General features: G+C 39.2%; 1 protein-coding gene across 1 annotated transcript; it reads left to right on the forward strand.

The window, feature by feature from the left end:
• The first annotated feature begins 10,591 nt into the window (after positions 1 to 10,591).
• On the forward strand, positions 10,592 to 12,057 carry LOC113470736 (RNA polymerase II-associated protein 1-like). The gene is made up of 3 exons (XM_026829416.1): positions 10,592 to 10,671; positions 10,813 to 11,211; positions 12,023 to 12,057. Exons 2-3 carry the CDS (start codon positions 10,824 to 10,826, stop codon positions 12,055 to 12,057), a joined length of 423 nt encoding a protein of 140 aa, XP_026685217.1. The 5' UTR covers positions 10,592 to 10,671; positions 10,813 to 10,823.
• Positions 12,058 to 18,689: the final 6,632 nt, after the last annotated feature.

Genomic DNA, 18,689 nt, shown 5'->3' on the forward strand with positions numbered 1-18,689 from the left:
ATGTAAATGCCGTACCTATTTTGAAAACTTACCAGAACTAGGTAATAGATAGATGCAGGTGTGTTACGGAGAAATTGACAAATCCATGGAACACAAAAATTCACACAGAAACACCCACTTTTTATCCGTTACGGGTAGGTACTTTATTGTGTTTAGTTATAATTACATATACTCGAACCTAACGTAATAAATTAAATTGTTTAAAATTAAATAGACCTGGTACGGCGTAAATAAAATAAAGTAATCAGAAGATAAGAAAATAAATAAAATGAAAAAATGAACAAAATAAAAACAACATTTACGATAAAGTTCGCCCCGGGTTGGAATCTAACGCGCTACCTAACGCTTACAAAGCTGGCCCAGCTAATAGGCTTTACAGCTTACAGCTCCCATTTGGCTTCTGTTACATCATGGAAAAATTCCCACTATAACTTTTATTCGACTCTCAATCTAATCATGTTCTGAGGAGAACAAAATAAAAACAACACCAAACAAAAAACAAATAAATACGTTACTCTCGTTGACGGACAGCGATATGTTCAGAAACTGAACAACCTGAAGTTTTTACAGATTTCACATCACAACTGAAACTCGGGTATCTCTTCGCAGTATTTAGATGATAGGTATGTGGGAACTTTATACGTATATTCAAAGTTGTGCAAGTTCCATAGATAGAAGCAAGGTAGATATAAGAAGCCAGAATTGAGATCAATCTATAATCTATGGGATTGAGTTACACTTATGGTGGATTTCACCAACATTCATTCAGTCATTAGAACTCCAGTTAAGTTCCGTTTAATTTGTATTGGCTTAACAGGGCTGTTAAGCTAACGGGCTGTTTGAGGCTGGAAATAAGGTTGGTGACATCCACCATTAATAGATACCCAGTTCAATCCAGAATTGAAGCCAACTCCGACTTCGTAAAACGCGGTCTAAGTAGGTACACCTAATTACCTACCTAACTAGCAAGATTTTTAGTGACAGAAATTTTACACTCCATTCGGTGACAATCTACAGTCTTCTCACATGAACCTCACCCATCTTGGGCCGGGAAAAGCCCAGCAGATAGTCAATTAGTCACCTATTCGGATACCAACCACGCGCAACATTGCTTTACTTCAGTGATCCATTGGAAACTGTTGCATTCAACGTGGCTCCCTATTTGAGTGAGTGGTCACTTGTCTATGTAAATGTAAACGTAGAGTTGTCGTACAACATCGCAAGACTAGAAAATATAGAAATCGCACTTAGTCTTCTATCTTCTTGCAATCTTACCCAATAGAACAGCGGCCTCAGGCTCAATAATAGTAAAATGAAAAAGACAGTAGGTAGGTATTTCCTAGTAACGAAGATTGGGTTGGGGAATGTGTTATCGTTATCTCAAGGCTGAAATGGGTGATTAGCTGATTAGTGATTGTCTGATATTGCTTTTTATTACTGGTGCTTCGCATCATCATATTTATGTGCACACTTGCACAGGGTGGGATTTATATATAAAAACAACACCAAACAAAACACAAATAAATACGTTACTCTCGTTGACGGACAGCGATATGTTCAGAAACTGAACAACCTGAAGTTTTTACAGATTTCACATCACAACTGAAACTAAAACTTGGAGATTGGATCTGAGAAATCCAGTCATTATCATAGAGACATAGGGAGATAGTCTGCCCCCCCCTCTTGACTGATTTTCCCCTGTTTGGTATCCACAGAGTCACCTCTCAGTCACCTGTTGGTATGGCCGGAGGCTACTTGCATATGGCGCAGCTAATAGGCTTTACAGCTCCCATTTGGCTTCTGTTACATCATGGAAAAATTCCCACTATAACTTTTATTCGACTCTCAATCTAATCATGTTCTGAGGAATTTCTGGTACCTGAGCCATTCGAATAAATATAATTAGAATTTATTAACCTCGGATACTCGGGTATCTCTTCGCAGTATTTAGAATTTTAGATGATAGGTATGTGGGAACTTTATACGTATATTCAAAGTTGTGCAAGTTCCATAGATAGAAGCAAGGTAGATATAAGAAGGTCGATTATGTAGGTACCTACGTAATTGTAATTACCTACCAACTTGCGGTTGCTATATGTACATTGGTAATTAGTAATTATAGGTACGATAAAAACAATCTTTTCAAATCCGCGGAAAACTGTTAATGCAAACTTTGAATGGCATAGGTACCTCTCTACTACCTAAAAACTACTAGCAAGCTTAGCTTGCACTATTTCAACTATTAGAAAGACTTGCACCTTGCACCCCTTGGGGGAAAAAATCGCACATCAAAAGCAACCCACGTCCACGTCGCACGTAGGAACAAAATGACGATCTTTGGCTGAGAGCTTGTTGGCGGATAGTACCTTACAGAGGTTATAGGTTTTCTGTTTTGAATGTTTTGATAATAAATGACATGATTATGAATTGATGATACAGACAGACTGTCCTGTCCAATACTCCTATAAACCATCGACTTGCGTACCTATTTCCAAACCCCTCAGATCCTACATCCCGCGGGTGCTCGGTTCATTTAGGGTCCCCTGAATGTAACATTGTAAAAATATAGTAGAAATATCTAATATGTCAATGGGCAACCCAAATTACTAGACAGTTCGTCTGATAACAATAAAAGATTTCTATTATTGCTCCTCAAAGGAAAGGTATTTTGAGGAGCAACCACCCCCGTCGGCCCGTCCCCTGCGGGCTGCCCCCAAAAACGTATAAACGCCACTACCATCGGCATCTAATATGTAAATGCGGTACCTATTTTGAAAACTTACCAGAACTAGGTAATAGATAGATGCAGGTGTGTTACGGAGAAATTGACAAATCCATGGAACACAAAAATTCACACAAAAACACCCACTTTTTATCTGTTACGGGTAGGTACTTTATTGTGTTTAGTTATAATTACATACTCGAACCTAACGTAATAAATTAAATTGTTTAAAATTAAATAGACCTGGTACGGCGTAAATAAAATAAAGTAATCAGAAGATAAGAAAATAAATAAAATGAAAAAATAAACAAAATAAAAACAACACCAAACAAAAAACAAATAAATACGTTACTCTCGTTGACGGACAGCGATATGTTCTGAAATTGAACAACCTGAAGTTTTTACAGATTTCACATCACAACTGAAACTAAAACTTGGAGATTGGATCTGAGAAATCCAGTCATTATCATAGAGACATAGGGAGATAGTCTGCCCCCCCTCTTGACTGATTTTCCCCTGTTTGGTATCCACAGAGTCACCTCTCAGTCACCTGTTGGTATGGCCTGAGGCTACTTGCATACCATATTATACTATCAGTGTATGAGCTCGCGCAACGCGCACCTATGTGAAGCTATGCGCCCAGGACAGGATTGAGGAATGCGGTAGGGGGCGCTCAGCGCTGCGCCAAGTCAAAAACTGAGCTTGAGCGCTGACTTTTTTTTAAGAGGTTTGATAGAGGGAATTGTAACTGCCAAGGACTTATCGTCCCGAAATTGAAAAAAAGAAGGAAGACAGGATAGGCGATAGGAGAAAGCCAGCCGTTCCGAGAACGAACATTGAGGGGCGCGCAACAAGAAGGGCAAATGTAGCAAAATCGCGTTTTCGGGAAATCGCATTAAATTTAAAGTTTTTCCTACTAATCACAAAATTGTTTGTGTTTACCGAAATTGAAAAAAAGAAGGAAGACAGGATAGGCGATAGGAGAAAGCCAGCCGTTCCGAGAACAAACATTATAAGTTCAGGATAAAATATTAGGGCCGGAATCGAACCCGCGGTCTAGCGCTTCCAAGGCAGACGCACTAGCAACCAAGGTAACTCTTATCGTCCCGAAATTGAAAAAAAGAAGGAAGACAGGACAGGCGATAGAAGAAAGCCAGCCGTTCCGACAACGAACATTGAGGGGCGCGCAGCAAGAAGGGCAAATGTAGCAAAATCGCGTTTTCGGGAAATCGCATTAAATTTAAAGTTTTTCCTACTAATCACAAAATTGTTTGTGTTACAAAAGGATTTTTTCGTGTTATAACTTCGTGAAAAATCGAGATATTTTTTTCTGTGCTGTGTATAGAACAAAATTCCGCGTCGAATAAGCCTGTATACGCAAAAAGGGCAAAAGTCGACTTTTGACCTTCTTGCTGCGCGCCCCTCTATTATAAGTTCAGGATAAAATATTAGGGCCGGAATCGAACCCGCGGTCTAGCGCTTCCAAGGCAGACGCACTACCAACCAAAGGTAACTAAAACTAGGCTGGCTGAGCGCTGACCGCGTCACAATAGCAAGTCAGACGTTAGAATAGAATAGAATACCTTTACCTACATGCCTCGGTGGAGAATACCTACCTACTGCTAATAATAATTAATAGGTATAAAAAAATTGAGCGCACTCAACTCTTTACTTAAATAAAAAATAAAACAAATTTTGAGTTTTGATCACAATAGCAAGTCAGACGTTAGAATAGAATAGAATACCTTTACCTACATGCCTCGGTGGAGAAAGGTATACTGCTAATAATAATTAATAGGTATAAAAAAATTGAGCGCACTCAACTCTTTACTTAAATAAAAAATAAAACAAATTTTGAGTGCACTCAAAAATGAAAACAAAATTTTGAGTGGCAGAAAATCTAGCACAGAATTTTATAAAATCTAGCCTCTCGCACGCAGAAGAAGAATATCGATGATTTCATTGGAGGGAGATATGTTTTGATTGGTGATGGCCTTGACGTCCTTGACTCACCCCTGGCAAATGTGATTAAAGGTCATTTCAAGGTCATCTTTAGGAATTTGGATGTGGGATTTTACTACCTGAGGCATTTTGCGGAACTAGTAAATACCGATCAGTTTTAGGTTTAAGTGCAACTCTTGGAAGCAATCTGATTTGTTTATTTCAATATTTTCAGCCTATCACAGATTGCTTAAATGGAGCCCCGAACTAGTTTGGTAATTTACGAGTTCACAGCCCCGAAAAGTACCCGAACTATCTGACATCGAAATTAATATCGAAAGTGGAAAGAATTTTAGTGGAATGTACGTTTTTCAGGCGATGTTCATCGACCATAGTGTACACGCTGTTTTAGGATCTTAGTAAAATAGCTTACACGGGAAAGTTTTTCCTTTCTTATTCCAAACATTTTCGGGGCCGAATTCTTGTATAGCCCTGGTATCTAAACAGGTATGTATATCTATGAACGATACCTCGCCTATCTATAGATAACAATGTACGTGAAGTAATGACGATAAACATCGGATAATGTCGCATCGACCTGCAACGTAGATAGGAGGTACTGCCTACATACCTACTTATCTTTGACATTAATTCTCCTTCCTTGTTGAGGGTACATACCATATTGTATGTACAATAATTGTACATAGGTAGATGGTATATCTAGGTACAATCATACAATCTACAATTCTACACAATATTATTTGGAGAGGTAAATACATGGGGAACTATAAACATTAAACACACATCTGAAAGTACTCGTACCTATGTATGGGTAATCAGATTATCAGAACCTTTGTGTACCTAACCACACGGCACATTACAACTGCATACCTCAAGCATAAATCTTTTGAATTGTGTATGTTTCATGATTTCACTGAATGACCCTCTATTATGTTTCAGAAATTGCAAACAGGTGGCCACACATGGATGTCATAGAGGAGGACAAGTTGAAGTGGATTGAAGATGTAAAACCTGATGAGAATAATAAACCCAGTGTTGAGGGATACAATGCTCGCTTTGACTTTGAAGGAAATCTACTGGCCTACAAAGAAGAAAATCTAAAGATTGAAGGACTTTACCATCATGGAGAAGAACCAGATAGACCTGGCTACACAATACAAGAACTATTACATCTGAGTAGAAGTTCCGTACAGCAGCAACGCATGACTTCCATCAATACTTTGGCTAATATATTACATAAGAGTGATACATACAATACATTTCTCAATGGTCCTATCAAGCCACAACTTATAGACAACAATGTGTACCTCATGCTAAGGTTCAGTTTAGATGATAACTCTAAACCAATCATCTCCCCTACATTGCATGCAATGCAGGAATTATTTGTCAATTATTCAGATGAACTCTGTCTGGACCGTTGCATATCCATGTACAAACTAAAACAACCCAACCTTCATGTCAATATGGATGACTTGAAAAAAGAAGAGAAGGAAATCAAAGATGAGGATTATGTGAGAATTGATCTAGTGAGGGGGTCCATGAGAACAGATCTGCTCAAACGACTATCCTATATTCTGAATAACTTACATCCTGATAGCATACAGATGACAAATATCATTAAAATCTTAATCCGAATGGCAAAACACTCTGATGAAATATCTGGCCATATCATTGATGATGGGTACTTGATCAAATCTCTTCATGCCACATTGCTAACGCATAGCATAGATATCTACACAGTACAAATTGTCAAGTTGTACAGGATATTGACTAGGTAGCAGTTGCATTATTTCCTCTCGGACTTTAGAATCTTTGGATATTAATATAAAATATGTTATTCAGTTTCATATGGAGCTACAAGTTAGGGAATCCTCAATTGAGATTTCAAAGTTGTGCCTCCTGGGGACCAAATAGTGTGAATCACTTAAGCCACCCCCGCAGCCCCTGTTGCACAAGTGGGCCCCAGGTACCCATAGTCAATCGTATTTCCCGATTCCATTTGGCCCTGAGAAAACTCAACTGGTGGTAAAATCCCGAACACCTTTTCTACATACGTCGGTATGAACAAAATGCGTATTTTCCCTCCAAGCCCATGTTTTCGCGCTCATATTTGAAGTGACGCACCTTACGTGAAAAGAGCACACAAAACCAGTTAATGATCCGACTGAAATTACTTGTGTGAAAAGTAAAAAAAGCAATTACCCGACGAAACTTACCTGCCGAGTTCTGAGACGGTGTACCTAGAATTAGTCGACCTATACCTGCTAATATTCTTTCTAGTTTGTCCTTTTGTATGATTTCCTTTGGGTGTTGTTCGCCATAAGTATCAGATATTACTTATTCGACAAATCTTGAAATCCAACCTTCAAGTTCTGACTTTTGAATTGGGATTCAGTGAATCCGATTCACTGAAATGTGTGGGCTGTTTAGCTTCAGAGCCAGAATTTAATAAGTGATACGTAATGAAAATTAAGAAGAAATTTTAATAGTGTAATACTTAGGAGCCCTATTTGTCCTTATCAAACTCAGAATTGAGATCAATCTATAGGATTGAGTTACACTTATGGTGGATTTCACCAACATACATTCAGTCATTAGAACTCCAGTTAAGTTCCGTTTAATTTGTATTGGCTTAACAGGGCTGTTAAGCTAACGGGCTGTTTGAGGCTGGACCTGGCTATTTTGGGTTGCACCTACTCAGCCTCGTGAGAGTTGCAAGTTGCAACGTTGTAAGGACAGTTGAGGAGTTGGTTTCTGGATTAAATGCCAGTCAAACGGCAAAGTGACTCTAGTCCCAATTAATCTGACGGTAGCAGAAGGAGGAAAAAAGTGATTTAAGAACGAGGCGATGTTTCAAGAGGCCGTCCTATTAGTAGATGAAGTACAAACCCATACTGTCTCGCAACTGTTTTGAATTTGAATTAAAGAAATTTATTTGTATGAGAGAGAAAAGAGAAGAGGGTTAATCTGACGGTAGCAGAAGGAGGAAAAAAGTGATTTAAGAACGAGGTGATGTTTCAAGAGGCCGTCCTATTAGTATAGATGAAGTACAAACCCATACTGTCTCGCAACTGTTTTGAATTTGAATTAAAGAAATTTATTTGTATGAGAGAGAAAAGAGAAGAGGTTAACAAATGTACAAGTATTAATTATTGTAGATACAAGTGTAATAAGTATCCACAGAGAAAGTGTAGGACGTGTATAAGGATAGGTATAATGCTGACTTTTGAATTGGGATTCAGTGAATCCGATTCACTGAAATGTGTGGGCTGTTTAGCTTCAGAGCCAGAATTCATAAGTCACGCTGTCTTGTAGGTAGATACCTATTTACTAATGCTATTAGCTTACCTATTATACTTCTAATATCCATCATTAGGCAAAGAAGGTTGATGAAATCCACCATTAATAGATACCCAGTTCAATCCAGAATTGAAGCCAACTCCGACTTCGTAAAACGCGGTACACCTAATTACCTACCTAACTAGCAAGATTTTTAGTGACGGAAATTTTACACTCCATTCGGTGACAATGAACAGTCTTCTCACATGAACTTCACCCATCCTGGGCCGGGAAAAGCCCAGCAGATAGTCACAAGTCACCCATTCGGATACCAACCACGCGTAATACTGCTTAACTTCAGTGATCCATTGGAAACTGTTGCATTCAACGTGGCTCCCTATTAGAGTGAGTGGCCAGTTGGCCACTTGTGTATGTAAATGTAAACGTAGAGTTGTCGTACGACATCGCAAGACTAGAAAATCTAGAAATCCTATCTAGTCTTCTGGCACAGTCTTACCCAATAGAACAGCGGCCTCAGGCTCAATAATAGTAAAATGAAAAAGCCAGTAGGTATTTCCTAGTAGAGAAGATTGGGTTGGGGAATGTGTTATCGTTATCTCAAGGCTGAAATGAGTGATTAGTGATTGTCTGATATTGCTTTTTATTACTGGTGCTTCGCATCATCATATTTATGTGCACACTTGCACAGGGTGGGATTTATACTCTAGATCTAGATGAGTCAATATGTTTTCAAATCACAACGTTTCAACACAAAAGGCTAAAAAAAAAAAGAAAGCAATCACCCTAGTTAGGGCTAATTGAGAGGCTTACGAAAAACACCGACCCCGTTTGTACACGGAAAAAGGCGAAGAAAAAGAAGAAGAATCGAGCCCCAGGTTGGGCGCCATATGATTTGGCTAATTTCTGTTTTAACCTTCTCTGAGCCTTTGCTGGTTGGATACAGCTTGAGAGCCCAGAGATCCTGGCTAAAGTCTATGACCTGACGAAGTTGGATAAATCAAGAAGGAAAACGATTTCAAGAAGATCGTAAGACTTGGCGGTGGTTATATTTTTGAGGAATTCCACGTTAAAATATACAAGTGCGCGTTATGCCGACTCGCGAAGCTCTGTCTTTTACGTTCGCTGTTAGACCAGACAATGCATCGCTTTCGCGTGCATTGCCTTGTCAGCATTATTAAATAATCGAAAATGGTTTAGGTGTGGTATTACCACTGCCCGGCAAACCAATATCGATGATTTCATTGGAGGGGGATATGTTTTGATTGGTGATGGCCTTGACGTCCTTGACTCACCCCTGGCAAATGTGATTAAACGTCATCTTTAGGAATTTGGATGTTGGATTTTACTACCTGAGGCATTTTGCGGAATTAGTAAACACCGATCAGTTTTAGGTTCAAGTGCAACTCTTGGAAGCAATCTGATTTGTTTATTTCAATATTTTCAGCCTATCACAGATTGCTTAATGTAAAAGGCTGATAACTTTCTTATTTACCTGCCTCGGTGGTGTAGTGGTCAAGGCGCTCGCCTGGTAAACGGGAGGGCGTGGGTTCAATCCCAGCCGAGGTATGGGATTTTATTAATGTACAAGTATTAATTATTGTAGATACAAGTGTAATAAGTATCCACAGAGAAAGTGTAGGACGTGTATAAGGATAGGTATAATGCTTTCATATTCCATTGATAGTCGAGTAAACATAGGCTAACATAATCCTTTTATTTACATTTTGATGCTAAGATCCTATTTCTTTACACACTCAACGGACCTAATGATCCATAAGTCACGCTGTCTTGTAGGTAGATACCTATTTACTAATGCTATTAGCTTACCTATTATACTTCTAATATCCATCATTAGGCAAATTTGACTTCACACTTGATATACTACTTAGGTAATCTTAGGCATTCTAGGATTTCTAGGCACTTAGTGTGCCAGCAATGACCGTCTTTCAATCAAGAGAGTGGAGAGTGTTTTGTTTGTGGTAAAAATGTTATGGTGCATCGAATCATTCGAAACCCATAGGTACCCATTGTAGGTATAGAGTTACATAAGAAATAAGGTAATACCTACAGTGGAAACGATTTTTGGGCTTCCGACTTTCAGTTCGTCCGATATCCCTATTTTGCATTTGATTCATCGGCATCGTAGGAAAAATTCGAAAGCGATGTAACCGCAAGCATAGAGATTAATGATATCTATACATTTACTGTTCAGTACTGTACTGATTCGATCTCGCGACTTGACGTGCCGTCTCCTCATGTAACGTGAATCGCGTGAACTTTTGTCGTCAAAAATCTGATCTACATAGAAGTTAGAATGTTTGGCAATAAGTAATTTGGTACCAGTAGCTCACCACTTTACTCTGTCCTATTTATAGTGCAACATCCTATTTTTACCTCAAAGAACAGGTGTGCATGTGCCAATCTACCAATATACTTCTCAATGAGCAGTGAGCACAGAGCAATTAGGTAAGTACCACCTACTCATTTATTCAGCCACAAAGGTTATTGCGATCCGGCAACACTGGAAAAAAATGCGAGAGCGGGAATTTTTAAATATTAATATTGTTTAAAACTTTAAAATTTTAATTTTGGATTTTATGGTGTGATCTGTGATAGGAATGTGTTTCAGGTTTCAGTATTTTCTGTTTATTTTAACTTTTCCTTGATTTTTTTGCTATTCCTGGGAGGTAAGTACCTAACTTTATGTATAACACTATTCCTCTCAGGTATGGATCCCAGAAGACTATGGTCCTACATGGTATAAACATTTACACCACACATCTTGCCTACTGAGGCCTTTACTAAATTTATAATTTGTGTTTTTACAGGGAACATAAAAATGGAAACAGGCAAGAGAAAATTGAGTTTATTTGCTCAAAGCATGAGAGCCAAAAGAAACATTTCAGAAGCTGAAATAAACAATTCATGCTCAATCAATACTAAAGTTAATGAACAAACATTTGGACAAACAAGTGTTCTAGTGAACGGTCAAGACAAAGATGTAATTCATCAGGAAAATGTTGAGAAACTGTCCAAAATGTCACCTGAAGAAATCTTGAATGAACAACAGAAACTGTTAGCTGACATAGATCCTGGATTGATAGAATTTATCAAATCAAGGAAGAAGAATAGAAGTCAACCAAGTGTATCTGAATCACCTTTAGAAGAAACCACAGCCACTCAGACAACAGAAGTTAAAATGGAATGTATACCACCTATAGTTTCAGGTGAGTAGATTGATGGTAGATATAACAGTAGGGTTAGATGGGACAGTTTGGAAATATGAGAAAACATAATTGAAACTAAAAAAAAAAAAAAAAAACCTTCACAGACACACCTTTTTTCCTCCCATTGATTTAATTCTCGTCCATCCGATGATGGACACAACATACTATAACTACGACATATGAGTAGTATGAGTACATGAAATTCACCTCATCAAGCACAGAATTTTCCAGCTGTGGGTGCGAAATTTTTCGGCTCTGAGTTTGGAGTTCGGGGTGCACTTGGTATGTAGATCTTTGGCATACGATTGTTTCGATCCCAGCCAATCCATCCAAGAGTAGTCTAAACAATTAAAACGGGACTGTCCAGAATGTCCAGTCCGGAAATCCTCCTTTATCAATATGCAAGGACCAACTCGTGAGTCTAGAGTTGCAGATATTAACTCTCTCCTTAAGTGATACCTGATAAGAGATGGCAAGGTATGAGAATGAGCATGACTGGCGAAATACCGTAAGACAAATCGATTTGGAATATTCTGCGACACAAACTCTAAACAATTAAAACGGGACTGTCCAGTCCGGAAATCCTCCTTTATCAATATGCAAGGACCAACTCGTGAGTCTAGAGTTGCAGATATTAACTCTCTCCTTAAGTGATACCTACCTGATAAGAGATGGCAAGGTATGAGAATGAGCATGACTGGCGAAATACCGTAAGACAAATCGATTTGGAATATTCTGCGACACAAATGACACACATAAGCGTACACGTAGTACGCTCGTATGTGCTAGGTGCTGTGTGTTTCCTTTCTAGGGTGTTCGGAAACCGATATCCGATTGGATAAGTGATACTGGGTTAGAAAAGTAATAAAGCCGAAGTATCTGCACAGTGCACACCTAATCGAGGACTTGGAACCTTCACGTGGTTGACATTTTTTTAAATTTTCCAAACTCCATTTATCTCCATGAACTTTCTGTTGTTCAAAAGTGATGTACGCGTGTAACAATAATAGCTAAGTACTTAAACAAACCTTTCCGTTTAAAATTGCGAAATGGCTCTCTCTTGGCCGCAAAGACGCCTCGCCGCCGCCGGTCGTGTCGAAAATAACTATGACCAATAGATTGACCATGTGTTGGTCTTTTCCTAGTCACAAATCTTTACATAGTTTAACAATTTTATTCTCGCGATATCCGATTGGATAAGTGATACTGGGTTAGAAAAGTAATAAAGCCGAAACATCTGCATAGTGCACACCTAATCGGGGACTTGGGACCTCCATCTGGTTGACATTTTTAAAATTTCCACACCTCATTTCTAATTATTTCCATCATCTTTCTGTTCTTCAAAAATTGTGTACGAGCGTAATAGTAATAGCTAAGTACTTAAACAAACCTTTCCGTTTAAAATCCACGAGAAAAGGGTGCGAAATGGCTCTCTTTTGGCCGCAAAGACGCCTCGCCGCCGGTCGAGTCGAAAATAACTATGACCAATAGATTGACCATGTGTTGGTCTTTTCCTAGTCACAAATCTTTACATAATTTAGCGATTTTATCATCGGCATTTCAAAAGTTAGAACGGAAGGAGAAAGGCTTCATTCTGCAATGGGACATGCTGTCAGTATTCACTATCCACCTTATCTGATCTCCCATGGTCTCATCAATGCAATTCCCTGATTATGAAAATCAAAGAAGACTCTATCAAGAGTGTCAAGATAATTCAACGATTTGCTTCGCAATTTGAATTTAAATAGAAAGTTGGCTCTGTGTGGATGTTTTCATTCTGAAATGGGACATGCTGTCAGTATTCACTATATCCACCTTATCTGATCTCCCATGGTCTCATCAATGCAATTCCCTGATTATGAAAATCAAAGCTTAAAAGAAGACTCTATCAAGAGTGTCAAGATAATTCAACGATTTGCTTCGCAATTTGAATTTAAATAGAAAGTTGGCTCTGTGTGGATGTTTGTCTGCTGGTAGAGCCATTATGTTGCAGTTTCAAGTGGTCAGGTAACATGGAGATAAAATGCCCTCGAGCCGATGAAAACTATCCGAGAAAGAATGTGATGTTGGCCTCAAAAATAACTTTTAATAACTTTCATCATATATTATTATGTAGGTACCTGTTCTCTTCAGTTCTAATAGACTTCTAATGGGTACTCAACTTGTAAACTACGGCAGTACGTAGTGATCACAGACCTCACCACGGGAACGCGTTGGTTCAATCCAAGCCTTTATTTGGAATTTTATTCTCGTGTATTTGAAAATTTGGACCACATCAGTAAGTAGTGATCACAGACCTCACCATGGGAACGCGTTGGTTCAATCCAAGCCTTTATTTGGAATTTTATTCTCGTGTATTTGAAAATTTGGACCACATAACAATGGAGCCCTAATGGTTAGGTGGTAGAGAACACCTCCAGCGTCAATTTAGCTTTTAGTATGTTACCTTCCACTCAAGAGTCTAAAATCATTATCACTCCCGATGGTATTTTGTCATTCGTAATTATTGCGTATTATCCAACTTCGAATGGACCACATAATAATGGAGCCCTAATGGTTAGGTGGTAGAGAACACCTCCAGCGTCAATTTAGCTTTTAGTGTGTTACCTTCCACTCAAGAGTCTAAAATCATTATCACTCCCGATGGTATTTTGTCATTCGTAATTATTGCGTATTATCCAACTTCGAAGTTTGCGGTTACACTGGGATATTCTGGGGTAAGACTAGATAAGATTTATACTCTGACGTCATTACTTAGTGTGTTACCTTCCACTCAAGAGTCTAAAATCATTATCACTCCCGATGGTATTTTGTCATTCGTATAATTATATTGCGTATTATCCAACTTCGAAGTTTGCGGTTACACTGGGATATTCTGGGGTAAGACTAGATAAGATTTATACTCTGACGTCATTATACGACATGTATTATCATCTCTATGTGATTCATTTTCATACTTTTAGCCATAATTATTTGGCGAAGCTGCAAAAGACTTCACAAAAGATCAGGTCGCAGTAACACAGGGCTTAAGATAGCCGATGGCCCTTCTTCTACGGCTTACACCAATACCAGCTGAGACGTAACTGATAGGACGATAGGTCACTGTATTTGGACTATACTTTTAGCCATAATTATTTGGCGAAGCTGCAAAAGACTTCACAAAAGATCAGGTCGCAGTAACAAAGGGCCTAAGATAGCCGATGGCCCTTCTTCTACGGCTTACACCAATACCAGCTGAGACGTAACTGACAGGACGATAGGTCACTGTATTTGGACTCCTTCATATCTTCATATCAAATGAGTTAATTTTTGAAGCCGCTCAAGACCGGTGGTTGACGCAGGCTGTTAATCTGACTTCACGGTGTAGCCGGTCCAAAGCCGGCCACTCACGCTCAGACCGTCTGGCAGACCTCGGACAGTCTGAGCTTGGCCGGCATAAGGGGACCAAAGATTCCATGTGTTAGGAACTTATCGGGATGCCAAGTTGACTTGAGCTGAACAAGAGCTATTATGTATCTACCTATGTATAGGAGTATATGTACAAAATACATATATTATGTACTCTACTCATATGTATATGTTGTACAGGTACAGGGTGATTGAATATAGTCAACAATCTCGGAACACCACCTGTTACGCAGAGAGCGGATGGGTCACAAATTCGTAATCGGTTTGTAGAAAGAACTGACTTTGTAGGTACAATGTATTAGAGCCAGAGGCGAGCTGGGGTCACGTAAAGTAGGAGCGCCACGGGCGAGGTGAAAGGAATTTAAAAAGTAAAAGAAGAGGTACTAGGTAGCATTCGAAATAATATAATTAGAATTTATTAACCTCGGATACTCGGGTATCTCTTCGCGTATTTAGATGATAGGTATGTGGGAACTTTATACGTATATTCAAAGTTGTGCAAGTTCCATAGATAGAAGCAAGGTAGATATAAGAAGGTCTAGAAATACATAGGCAAAACTTGACTCCGGGGCAAGTTCCACGTTGTGAAAGTGTAAATCTAGTGGCGACTCGCACAATGACCAGTGGGCAGGAAGAAAATGGAACGGATGAAATTTTTTTTTTTTTCAAGAGGTTTGATAGAGAGAACTGTAGGTAACCGTTGAGGTAGGTCTTATCGTCCCTAAAGCAAAGAGAGATGCAGGATAGGATAGAAGAAAGCCAATTGTTCCGAGAACGAACCTTAACTGTTCAGGATAAAGTCGGTTCATTTTAGAAACACCTGGCTTTCTCCAATCATGCCTCCTCTCTTCTATTTGAGGACCGTTCAGACCTCGGTTCTTACGGTACCTCTATCATTCTATCAAAACTCTTGGAAAAAAAAATCAACAGAGGATACAAAAATAGGCAAGCGGAATCAATAGATATACATAATATCAGAGATCTGCAGCGGAAACAAAGATCATTAAATCATCATGAAGAATACAATGGGTCACATACAGACCACACATGGTTCTACACATCTACACCACTGACTTATACCTAGTATGGAAGCGACACAAGACTGGTCTTATCGTGCCAAAAGCAAAGAGAGATGCAGGATAGGATAGAAGAAAGCCAGTCGTTCCGAGAACGAACCTCAACTGTTCATGATAAAGTCGGTTCATTTTAGAAACACCTGGCTTTCTCCAATCTTGCCTCCTCTCTTCTATTTCAGGACAGTTAAGACCTTCGTTGTTACGGTTCCTCTATCATTCTATCAAAACTCTTGAAAAAAAAAAAAAATCAACAGAGGATACAAAAATAGGCAAGCGGAATCAATAGATATACATAATATCAGAGATCTGCAGCGGAAACAAAGATCATTAAATCATCATGAAGAATACAATGGGTCACATACAGACCACACATGGTTCTACACATCTACACCACTGACTTATACCTAGTATGGAAGCGACACAAGACTCGTTCATAAAATTAGAAAACAAAAAAGTTCAATCCTCAACAAATAACTTTCTTTTCCCAAATACCCAATCTGATGAAGGGTTGATCTTGGATCCGGTCACAGAAAACAAATGGTTTTACGGAGTTTGTCTGTAGTAAATGATGACAGTAAACAATGCTGAATCGCTGACAGACCTGCCAATACCGACCCCTAAAAGTGCGTCCACACATAGTCGACCGGCCATCGATCGACGTCGATTCACATCGATGGACGGCCGTCGACCATGTGTGGACACAGGGTGCAATAGTCCTACATACTGGACTGGACTCCACACACGGGAATTTCGTCAGAAAAGACTCCCATTTCAATGTAATGTGTGAACACACCTTTAGGATCTGATCCATTCATTGAGTAGTTAATTGAAAAGAGTAGATAGTCTTAGTAGAATTGAACAGACAGTACAGCTCAGGTAGATTTCTTACCTTTGCGACTTCGCCAGTAGTACCGCCACAAGGTGTAAACCCCAACCGAGATGGCCAACAAGATCATTATAGTAATGATAACTGCCCACACGATGCTGGAAGAGCTCAAGCATTCTTCAGAGGCCGATTCCGTCGTCTCAACTTGCTAACAAGATCATTATAGTAATGATAACTGCCCACACGATGCTGGAAGAGCTCAAGCATTCTTCAGAGGCCGATTCCGTCGTCTCAACTTGGGCCGCAGCCAAGGGAAGGAGTGAAAGAAGGAGTGCTCTGTGTCTAAAGGCCATTGCTGGGCATCCTTAAGATATCTGAAACATACAGTGATAGGGGATTTAGCATTCCAACGTTACCTATTGAAAGAGCGAGGAGCGGGTTTACCAAATCAGAATTGAAGAACACCACCTGTTACGCAGAGAGCGGATGGGTCACAAATTCGTAATCGGTTTGTAGAAAGAACCGACTTTGTAGGTACAATGAGACAGAGGCGAGCTGGGGTCACGTAAAGTAGGAGCGCCACGGGCGAGGTGAAAGGAATTTAAATAGTAAAAGAAGAGGTACTAGGTAGCAGTTGCATTATTTCCTCTCGGACTTTAGAATCTTTGGATATTAATACATATAAAATATGTTATGCAGTTTCATATGGAGCTACAAGTTAGGGAATCCTCAATTGAGATTTCAAAGTTGGGCCTCCTGGGGACCAATCTAGGTAGCAGTTGCATTATTTCCTCTCGGACTTTAGAATCTTTGGATATTAATATAAAATATGTTATGCAGTTTCATATGGAGCTACAAGTTAGGGAATCCTCAATTGAGATTTCAAAGTTGGGCCTCCTGGGGACCAAATAGTGTGAATCACTTAGCCACCCCCGCAGCCCCTGTTGCACAGGTGGGCCCCATAGTCAATCGTATTTCCCGATTCCATTTGGCCCTGAGAAAACTCAGCTTTTCGTAAAATCCCGAACACCTTTTCTACGTCTGTACGAACAAAATGCGTATTTTCCCTCCAAGCCCATGTTTTAGTGGGCCCCATAGTCAATCGTATTTCCCGATTCCATTTGGTCCTGAGAAAACTCAGCTTTTCGTAAAATCCCGAACACCTTTTCTACGTCTGTACGAACAAAATGCGTATTTTCCCTCCAAGCCCATGTTTTCGCGCTCATATTTGAAGTGACGCACCTTACGTGAAAAGAGCACACAAAACCTTGAGATAAGTAATGACTATTTGATTAATGATAAAGAATAAATTTTTGGTGAGGCTGAGAGTCTCTTCACATTTTTGCGGGTAGGCTTTGGGTATTGTTCGCCATAAGTATCAGATATTACTTATTCGACAAATCTTGAAGTCCAACCTTCAAGTTCTAACTTTTGAATCGCGATTCACTGAAATGTGTGGGCTGTTTAGCTTCAGAGCCAGAATTTAATAAGTAATACGTAATGAAAATTAAGAAGAAATTTTAATATTGTAATACTTAGGAGCCCTATTTGTCCTTATCAAACACAAATTGAACGTTGTAGATTTTATAAGGTACACACCTGTACTGTTTACCTTTTTAAACGTCAGGTTCGTTTGGTGGAAATGGAATCCGTAGAATTAAACATAGTGACGAATGATTGGAAACAGAATGAGAGTGACAAGATGGAGCTTGGTAACATTGGCGATATGAGCAATGGTATTGAAAATACGGAGATACAAACCAATGGTAGCGGATCGAATAATCAACTAGAAAATGAAAAGAATCAAGCTGAAGAAACCGCAACAAATAAGGACCGTCCTGAAAGTTCAACGAAAACCATACAGAAACTGAAATTATCTTGGGCGAAAGGAACTAAGAATCTCAGCAGGCAAACGGCGAGCCTTTTCAATACGGTTGAAACATGGACGACACACATTATCAAACACGACAAGATGGAGGATCAAGCTGAGGTTGACAAGTACTTTGGAATCATTGAGAAGAAAGGTAACTTGGCGCAGAAAATGAAAACCTTGTTGAAAATTTGTGACGAAGAGAAAAGCAAAGAAGATGAGCATGTGACAGTTGCTGATACAGACGTGCACAAGGAAGATTTGTAAATTCTGATAACTATTTTATTAAAATTATATT

The sequence above is a fragment of the Diaphorina citri genome, unplaced genomic scaffold, assembly GCF_000475195.1.
Source record: "Diaphorina citri unplaced genomic scaffold, Diaci psyllid genome assembly version 1.1 scaffold1788, whole genome shotgun sequence".
NCBI lineage: Eukaryota > Metazoa > Arthropoda > Insecta > Hemiptera > Psyllidae > Diaphorina > Diaphorina citri.

Excerpts from the sequence above, each read along its gene's own strand:
- LOC113470736 (XM_026829416.1), top strand. The coding sequence starts at position 10,824 with ATGGAAACAGGCAAGAGAAAATTGAGTTTATTTGCTCAAAGCATGAGA. Across the intron at positions 11,212-12,022 it reads TATACCACCTATAGTTTCAG|GGTGTTCGGAAACCGATATC; the intron begins GTGAGTAGATTG and ends TTTCCTTTCTAG.